The sequence below is a fragment of the Mustela nigripes genome, chromosome 13 (assembly GCF_022355385.1).
Source record: "Mustela nigripes isolate SB6536 chromosome 13, MUSNIG.SB6536, whole genome shotgun sequence".
Classification (NCBI taxonomy): Eukaryota; Metazoa; Chordata; class Mammalia; order Carnivora; family Mustelidae; genus Mustela; species Mustela nigripes.
The window spans coordinates 50,105,637-50,115,393 of NC_081569.1; the positions used below are offsets into that span (position 1 = coordinate 50,105,637).

Consider the following 9,757-nt stretch of genomic DNA (forward strand, 5'->3'; position numbering starts at 1 on the left):
TTTCTTGACTGTTTCCTTTGCTGTGCAGAAGCTTTTGATTTTGATGAAGTCCCAAAAGTTCATTTTTGCTTTTGTTTCCTTTGCCTTTGGAGACATATCTTGAAAGAAGTTGCTGTGGCTGATATCGAAGAGGTTACTGCCTATGTTCTCCTCTAGGATTCTGATGGATTCCTGTCTCACATTGAGGTCTTTTATCCATTTTGAGTTTATCTTTGTGTACAGTGTAAGAGAATGGTCCAGTTTAATTCTTCTGCATATAGCTGTCCAGTTTTCCCAGCACCATTTATTGAGGAGACTGTCCTTTTACCACTGTATATTTTTTCCTGTTTTGTTGAAGATTATTTGCCCGTAGAGTTGAAGGTCCATATCTGGGCTCTCTACTCTGTTCCACTGGTCTATGTGTCTGTCTTTATGCCAGTACCATGCTGTCTTGGTGATCACAGCTTTGTAGTAAAGCTTGAAATCAGGTAACGTGATGCTGCCTGTTTTATTTTTTGTTTTTTAACATTTCCTTAGCAATTCGGGGTCTCTTCTGATTCCATACAGATTTGTGGATTATTTCCTCCAGCTCTTTGAAGAATACTGGTGGAATTTTGATTGGAATGGCATTAAAATTATAGATTGCTCTAGGCAGTATAGACATTTTAACAATGTTTATTCTTCTGATCCAGGAGCATGGAATGGTCTTCCATCTTTTTGTGTCTTCTTCAATTTCTTTCATGAGTGTTCTGTAGTTCCTCGAGTACAGATCCTTACCTCTTTGGTTAGGTTTATTCCCAGGTATCTTATGGTTCTTGGTGCTATAGTAAATGGAATCGATTCTCTAATTTCCCTTTCTGTATTTTCATTGTTAGTGTATAAGAAAACCACTGATTTCTGTACATTGACTTTGTATCCTGCCACGTTACTGAATTTTTGTATGAGTTTTAGTAGTGTGGGGGTGGAGTCTTTTGGGTTTCCATATAAAGAATCATGTCATCTGTGAAGAGAGAGGGTTTGGCTTCTTTATTGCCAATTTGGATACCTTTTATTTCTCTTTGTTGTCTGATTGCTGTTGCTAGGACTTCTAATACTATGTTGAACAAGAGTGGTGGAATGGGCATCCTTGTCATGTTCCTGATCTCAACGGGAAGGCTGTGAGCTTTTTCCCATTGAGGATGATATTCGCTGTGGGTCTTTCATAGATAGATTTGATGAAGTTCAGGAATGTTCCCTCTATCCTTATACATTGAAGCGTTTTAATCAAGAATGGATGCTGGATTTTGTCAAATGCTTTTTCTGCATCAATTGAGAGGACAATGTGGTTCTTCTCTCTTCTCATATTGATTTGTTCTATCACATTGATAGATTTGTTAATGTTGAACCATCCTTGTAGCCCGGGAATGAATCCCACCTGGTCATGGTGGATAATCTTTTTAATGTGCTGTTGGATCCTGTTTGCTAGGATCTTGTTATTTATTTATTTATTTATTTTAGATTTTGTATTTTTTTTTCCAGTGTTCCAAAATTCATTGTTTTTATATCACATCCAGTGCTCCAGGGAATATTGCCCTCCGTAATACCCACCCCCAGGCTTTCTTTTTTCAACATTCCTCTGGCTATTGGGGGTCTTTTCTGGTTCCATATAAATTTAGGATTATTTTTTCCATTTCTTTGAAAAAAAATTGATGGTATTTTGATAGGGATTGCATTAAATGTGTAGGTTGTTTTAGGTAGAATAGACCTTTTCACACTATTTTTTCTTCCAATACATGAGAATGTAATGTTTTTCCATTTCTTTATGTCTTCCTCAATTTCTTTCATGACTTTTCTATAGTTTTCTGACTACAGATCTTTGCCTCTTTGGTTAGTTTTATCCCTAGGTGCCACTTCCATTTGGCTACAGGAGAAGAATTAGGCACAAACAAGTCAGCTGCAAGAGATTGGGAGCAGGGGACAACAGTCGAAAAGACTGCTGCCACGAGCAACTCCACAGTCTCACTTTTATTAGATAGAAACAATAGCCAACAGAAGGACTGATGAAAGTCAAATGTTAGTTGCACGTCCTGTGGACAAGCAAGAAGGACAAAGTTTATAGTTAACCAAGCAAATTCAAAGGAGTCATCTAAAAAACAACGGGTGCTTCTGGGAAGAGAAAGAAGCGGTAAGGGAAAAGGGAAGCAGGCGGTATTTTGTTCCACCCTGAGCTGACCAGGCATTCCCTGGTACTCGGCTTCCCTGAAGCAGGCGGTGTTCCACCCTGGGCAGGCCGGGCTTCCCAGCTGCCTGGCTTCTGTGAAGGGGCGGCCTTCCGCCCTGAGTGAGCCAGGCATCCCCAGCTGCCCAGCTTCACGGTCGTATATCGTCCTTCTCCTCAAAGACCTATTGCCAGTATATGTTTTTCATAAGGCCATATCTAAATGTGCTTGGCAACTAGTAAAATCCTCCAGGGGTTATAGTTTAAGTAACAAATTGTTCCGAGGGGCAGTAGCACCTAGGTGTCTTATGCTTTTGGGTATAATTGTACATGAGATTGACTCCTTAATTTCTCTTTCTTCTGTCCTGCTGTTGGTGTATAGAAATGCAACTGATTTCTGTGCATTGATTTTATATCCTGACACTTTACTGAATTCCTGTACAAGTTCAAGCAGTTTTGGAGTGGAGTCTTTTGGGTTTTCTACATATAGTATCATATCATCTGCAAAGAGTGATAGTTTGACTTTTTCCTTGCTGATTCAGATGCCTTTAATTTATTTTTGTTGTCTGATTGCTGAGGCTAGGACTTCTAGTACTATTTTTTAAAAAGATTTTATTATTTATTTGTTTGACAGACAGAAATCACAAGTAGGCAGAGAGATAGGCAGAGAGAGAGGAGGAAGCAGGCTCCCTGCTGAGCAGTGAGCCTGACACGGGGCTCAATCCCAGGACTCTGAGCCAAAGGCAGAGGCTTTAACCTACTGAGCCACCCAGGCGCCCCACTTCTAGTACTATTTTGAATAGCAGTGGTGATAATGGACATCCCTGCCATGTTCCTTACCTTAGCAGAAAAGCTTTCAGTTTTTCCCCATTGAGATGATATTTGATGTGTTTTTCATAGATATCTTTTTTAAATTTATTTTTTTACTAATTTACTTATTTTCAGCATAATAGTATTCATTATTTTTTCACCACACCCAGTGCTCCATGCAATCCGTGCCCTCTCTAATACCCACCACCTGGTACCCCAACCTCCCACCCCCCCGCCACTTCAAACCCCTCAGATTGTTTTTCAGAGTCCATAGTCTCTCATGATTCACCTCCTCTTCCAATTTCCCCCAACTCCTTTCTTCTCTCTAACTCCCCATGTCCTCCATGCTATTTGTTATGCTCCACAAATAAGTGAAACCATATGATAATTGACTCTCTCTGCTTGACTTTTTCATAGATATATTTGATGATATTAAGGTATGTACCCTCTATGCCTACACTGTGAAGAGTTTTTATCATGAAAGGATGTTGTACTTTGTCAAATGCTTTTTCAGCATATATTGAAAGTAGCATATGGTTCTTGTTCTTTCTTTTTTTAATGTATTGCATCACATTGACTGATTTGCAGTTGTTGAACCAACCTTGCAGCCCAGGAATATATCCTACTTGGCCATGGTGAATAATCCTTTTAATGTACTTTTGGATCCTATTGGCTAGTATTTTGGTGAGAATAGTTCATTCAGGGAACACAACTGAAGAGACCCTAATGAAGAGAATTTTTATAGAGGCACAGACAGAGTTAAGGTAATCCAGAATGGATATTGAGCCACTCAGAGCCTAGTAACACAGAGAAACTATTATTACCTGAGACCTCACAAGGTCAGAAGAGGAAATAGTGTTACAGGAGCCCCATACAGGTATCATCTGAGAGAGCCTATATTCCTAGAGAGATGTAGCCATTGCTAGAACCTAGTAGTGAACACAGAAGATATATACCATCCAGGTTGAGCCATAACATTCATAGGGCCCAGGGCAAAAATACAAGTGGACTCCCATATGCAATATGTCTAAATATTTAAAAGATAAAAATCAACCTAACAGTGTTCTGTAAAATATGTCCTTTCTTTCTATTTTCAGGTGTACTTTGTATGGACTTAGAAAACTAGGTTCAGAAGTAGAATTCTGAGATTCCTGAGAGTTTCATGCAGAACTGTGGTGCAGAGAGAGCTGACCTCTTACTCCAGGCTCTTTCTCTTGTGGCTCACTCCTTTCTCTTTCTACCCCTGAATCAGTTTGACAATGTGAGAGGCCCTCGTATACTCACATAAAAGGACACCTAGCTTGTATATCCAGGATCTGTCCATACCCCTTCAAATAACCCCGTTGTCACCTCTGTGATCCAGGGATGTACACACAGACTGCCATTCAGATGATAGACTAAGGGAAAATGTTCACACAGGCCAGGGAAGTGGGCTTGGGGCCATTAGAGAAGGAAATTCCAGAGACCTGAGTACTCAGAGCTTGATCTAGAAAACGAGAGGGTGAGGCCCTCTGTGGGAAATTTTGTTGGTCGCATGGTCAGTCACCATACCGGTAGGAAACAAAGTGAGCAGAGGGAGGCACTCTAAAGCATAGAAATAATGGGATCCATTTTCCTGGGTCTATGGGCTGTGTTGAAGCTAACTTCTCTTTCTTCCCTCTGATCTCCTGATGGTGTCTCCCATTAGTTTTATTTAGCAGGAAGCCATGCACAATGGAGCTTGTGGGATGTAGTGCTTTTAGTGGACAAATAGGGAAGAGCACAAAGAGAAGGATCCAAAACTCCTTGGGGTGAGAGGAGTCAGAATGTTAGCATTTTGGACGTGTTAAAATGTTCATGTATCTGTGAAATGTAGAAAGGCCATCAGTTAGTGAATGTTAATGGAATGACTTAGGGTTGTCATTTCTGTCATCCCATTTATATAAAGCTAGGTGTTGCAACAAGACTCTACTGCCTCTTTTGAGTGATGTAGTAGGGAATGACATTTCACTTCCTAACATTTTCTATACTCATATATTCATATTTTATTGAGAGATAGTTAACATACAAGGTTATATTTCAGTTATACAATGTAAAGATTTGATATATGTGCATATTGGAAAATCATCACCACAATAAATCTAATTAAAATCACCACACATGATTACAAAATTTCTTTCCTCCCTCATTCTTAATTATACTACTATGACTAACTGGAATTATATGTTTATCTGATTATTATTGGTCTCCCTCACTAGACTGTAAATTTCACAAATGCAGGGACTTTCTTTTCTACATTGATGTAGTTCATTAAATTTTTTAAAGATTAATATATTTGATTTTGAGAGGGTGTGTGAGTGGGAAGAGGGGCAGATGGAGAGAAGCAGAGTCCCAGCTGAGTTCAGAGCCTCACACAAGATTTGACCTGAGCCAAAATCAAGAGTCAGACAATTTAACCAATTGAGCCACCTAGGCATCCCTCATTAAATGTTTTTACTGAATGAGTAAGCAATAAAGAATATAAATATATTAGTTCTGAAAAGAGTCTGGTTATAATTTTAATGCAGTTTATTTCCTCCCACAAGTTCTCAGATGACAAAGTAATTCCCATTTGCTCTCTTCAGAACAAAGAAGTCTGAATGAAATGATGTCTGTGGACTCTTAGATCCTGGCTCCTTCATATGTTATGGAAGGCAGCCTCCTTTATAGATTATGCAAGGGGCCCAGGAATTGTGGGAGAACTGTTCCTTAGTATCCATTCTTGGAAAATTTGCCAGTAGAGATGACATCGTCGTCATCATCATCATCATCATCAATAAAATTTTGTCTCTGGGATAACAAAGGGTACAGGGGGAAAATAAATCTTTTCCTTTCTTTTGTATCCACGACACCCTCCATCCTCTTCCCAAGTGAACCCATTGTTAGTTTTCATATCTATACTTCAAAAGGATATTCTACCCTTTAAAAAATGCACAGATTTATAATTTTAAACAGAAATGACAGATTATATCATTTATTCAGTTAACAAAATAACTTGTCATGGTACCATATCTGTACATCTAAACTCCCTCATTTAAAAAAGTTTCATTTTCCATTGCATGGGCATAAGTTACCCAAACAGGTCTCAATAAATGGGCATTTAAGTGGTTTCTAGTAATTTGCTATTACAACACTGCAACAATGAATATTCTTCTGCATGCATATTTTCACATATGCGAGCTTGTATGTGTAGACTAGGTATTTAGGAATGAGTGTAATTGCTGGGTTAATGGATAGCATGCATTTTAAAGTTTGTTAAATTGTTTGTGATTTGTTCTAAGTAGAAGTTGTACCAGTTTACATTTCTATCAATAATATACATATTTCTCCCTGCTCAAATGAAAGACTATTTGATGGCTGCATATCTGAATGGCAAACATATATTCTTATAGTTTATTATGTATTTCTTTCTTTATGAATAGAAAGAGCAGCTCTTTAAAAAATAAAAAAAAATTCTGTGCATTATAAAGTTATGATGAGAGCAGGTCCCTCAAAATTTCCATTCTCCAGCTTCTTCATCTATAAAGTGAGGGAATTGGATAATGTCTCTGAATCCTTTCTTGCTCTAATGATTCTAGGAAAAGTATGAACAGCCACAATGAATAAGTTCAGTAATAGGATGAACAATTCTCAGAGTGGTATTGGTTATTAATATTTTTTCACCTGAAGAAGTTTGAAGGTAGGCTATTACTCAAAGATTTTTTTTTTTACCAAAGTAAAAATTTTTATATTCCTAGAAATTTCTGCAGGGCATATTTCATATCTTTGTTTCTCAGACTGTAGATGACAGGATTAATGAGTGGGGTTCCTACAGAATAAAAGAGGGTCACAAGCTTCTGCATCCCAGATTCATGTTCAGATGTTGGGCTCAGATACATGACCATCACTGAGCCATAAAACAATGAAACCACAGCCAGATGGGACCCACAGGTAGAGAAAGCTTTTCTTCGTCCAGCTGCTGAAGGGACCCTCAACACAGCTCTGAGGACCAGAGTATAGGATACTATGATGCAGAGGAAAGGAATAAATAAAAGCAAAGAACTTAAAATCATCCAAAAGAACTCCATTATTGGGGCTCTGGCACAGGTGAGTGCTAATAGGGGACCTGGGTCACATAGGAAGTGGTCAATGATCCTAGACCCACAGAAGGACATTTGGGAAATAACAATGATTGGGACTGGGAACCAGAGGAAACCAAGTATCCAGCAGGTGACCACCAGATTGGTACAGAGACATCTTGTCATAATGGTTGGATAGTGTAGAGGTCGGCAGATGGCAAGGTACCGATCAAATGCCATAATAGCCAAGAAAAAGCATTCTGTAGAACCCAAGGAGAAGAAAAAGTAGAACTGGAGAAAGCATCCAGAGAAGGAGATGACCTTGGTGTCAGAGAGGAAGTTGGCCAACATGTTGGGGACAGTGGAGGTGACATAGCAGATCTCTAGGAAGGAGAAGTTGGCGAGCAAGATGTACATGGGAGTATGGAGTCTCTGATCCCAGCGCACGGCACAGATGATAGACCCATTGCCCATGAGGGTCAGGAGGTAGAGAAGGGTGAAGAGCAGAAAGAGGAGGATCTGCCCTTGCCTGGGGCAAGGGAACCCCAGGAGGATGAAGCCAGTGATGGTGCTGGAGATGTTGAGGGTGTTGGAGATTTTCATGTATCTGGGAGCTATGAAAGAACCCATAATTACTGAATATTCCTGGAACAGTGGAGAGGTTTCATTTTCTTTGTCCAAAGAAGAAACAGATTAGTTTATTCATTATGAATTCAATATTTATTGAATGTTTACTGTTGGCGAGGTATTTTTTTCTAGATACTGGAGGTATAGCCGTGAACAAAATAGATTAAAAATCCCTATAGCCTTTAGCTTATCCCAGATAGTAGAACGCAATGCAGGTTGATATTATTATGTGTAATTCTTTTTTTTTAATTTTTAATTTTTTATAAACATATATATTTATCCCCAGGGGTACAGGTCTGTGAATCACCAGGTTTACACACTTCACAGTACTCACCAAAGCACATACCCTCCCCAATGTCCATAACCCCATATTATATATAATTCTTTTTCTCTCCTCTTAAACTCAATATACTGGGTTAGCTCTCTTCTTGACAAATGTCTTTGTAAGAGTAGGCTGAGGTTATTGTTATGTCCAGGAGCAGTGTCATGGAGGTGACTAGAGCTATAGATGATCCTTGCCTTTAGAAGACTTTCTGTAATTTTTTAAATGAATGGATAAATACATTGCCTTTAGGAACTCCATGAACAGTCACCTGTTCATGAAGTTGCTTGTGGTCAGGTGCCTTGTTGGTCATGTGATTCCAGAGCAAGAAAAACGTGGGACTTTTGGTTTCAGTTAAAAATTACATGATGTTTAGGCTATATTTTAACCTAATTCTCTCTAATGGCATTATCTACCGATTTCATGGGCAAAGCCATCAAGTTTGTTGGAGAAAACTACCTGAAAAAAATAGCACTTAAGGCCATTTGGATGGATGGCTTGGAAAATAAAATTAACATCAATAATCTGACCTGATTGGAAAAGATCTGTTCTCTGGGGTAAGGATGCAGTGGTATGCTGGAACCCCTTCTCTTGGTCAAGTTGGTTTAGGACATTTATTTAATTCCCAGGTTAAGGGTGGTTGTGTGTCCCCTAAGAAATTCTAAGATTCTAGCCATCTTGGTCTCAATATCTATTACCACAGGGCTTTCCTGGCCTCAGCTAGGGTCTGAATGGTTGGGGAGATGATGACTGCATTATGAGCACTCTTCTGTATGCTTTTGCCCGGCTTTAAATTTGTCTGTATCAGATCTCAGGTTAAATTCGAAATGATTATCTATTTATTTCTCATAAAGGGGAACTGAAAGCAGGTTTTATTTAAAAATCTCTAATTTGTAAAACAACTCTCTTTCATTTAGGATGAAACTATTCAGGACTTTTTGCCTCTGTTGGTGAAAAATTTTTGCCTGAATTTGCCTGTCTCTTTGTAGAACATGTTAAAACTGATATTGCAGTCACATGAACTCAGGTTATCCAGTCTCAGAAGTAAAAACAAAAATTTTATGAAGCTTGTGAGTTTATAATATTAATTTACAGACATAATACCTGGATTTAAGCAATTCAAGGGATCTCCTGCTTAGTCTTAATTGTGTGTTTTTGGTTTGGATTGTTTTGCTGCTTTCCTCAAATCTCAGTTTATACTCAGTCATCTATTTGACCAATTTTTTACTGGAAATGTGGATAGTTGAGTAAATCTTTGAGGGCTTTCTTTTTTTTTTTCTGTACGTTTAATATCATATCTCCCTCTCTCTTATCCTTTATAACTCAGGTGCAATTTGTATTTGCTCTGTTTCTAAAATTTGTCTTGATGCATCTGCTTTTTTATGTTTCCCCTGCACCTCCTTGTTCAAACTACTATTATTTCTCTGGATTACTACAGAGCCTCCTGAATGATCTCTTTTCTTCCTGCCTTTGCTTCTTTTAACCCGTTCTCTACAACAGGCATACTGCCTTTTTTTTTTAATTTATTTTTTATTTTCAGCATAACAGTATTCATTATTTTTGCACCACACCCAGAGCTCCATGCAATCCGTGACCTTTTAATAATGTAAATTTAAAAATTTTAAAAATGTAAGTATGTCATTTCTTTATGTAAAAACATTCAGTAACTTCCCCACCCTAGAATAAAATCCAAGTTCCAATTTATGGCGCATGAGCCCCTAAATGATTCAGCCTTCACCTACTTCA

At 38.5% G+C, this 9,757-nt stretch overlaps 1 protein-coding gene across 1 annotated transcript; it reads right to left on the reverse strand.

The window, feature by feature from the left end:
* Positions 1-6,729: 6,729 nt before the first annotated feature.
* LOC131998613 (olfactory receptor 11G2-like) lies at positions 6,730-7,698 on the reverse strand. The gene has a single exon (XM_059371103.1). It carries the CDS (start codon positions 7,690-7,692, stop codon positions 6,730-6,732), a length of 963 nt encoding a protein of 320 aa, XP_059227086.1. The 5' UTR covers positions 7,693-7,698.
* Positions 7,699-9,757: the final 2,059 nt, after the last annotated feature.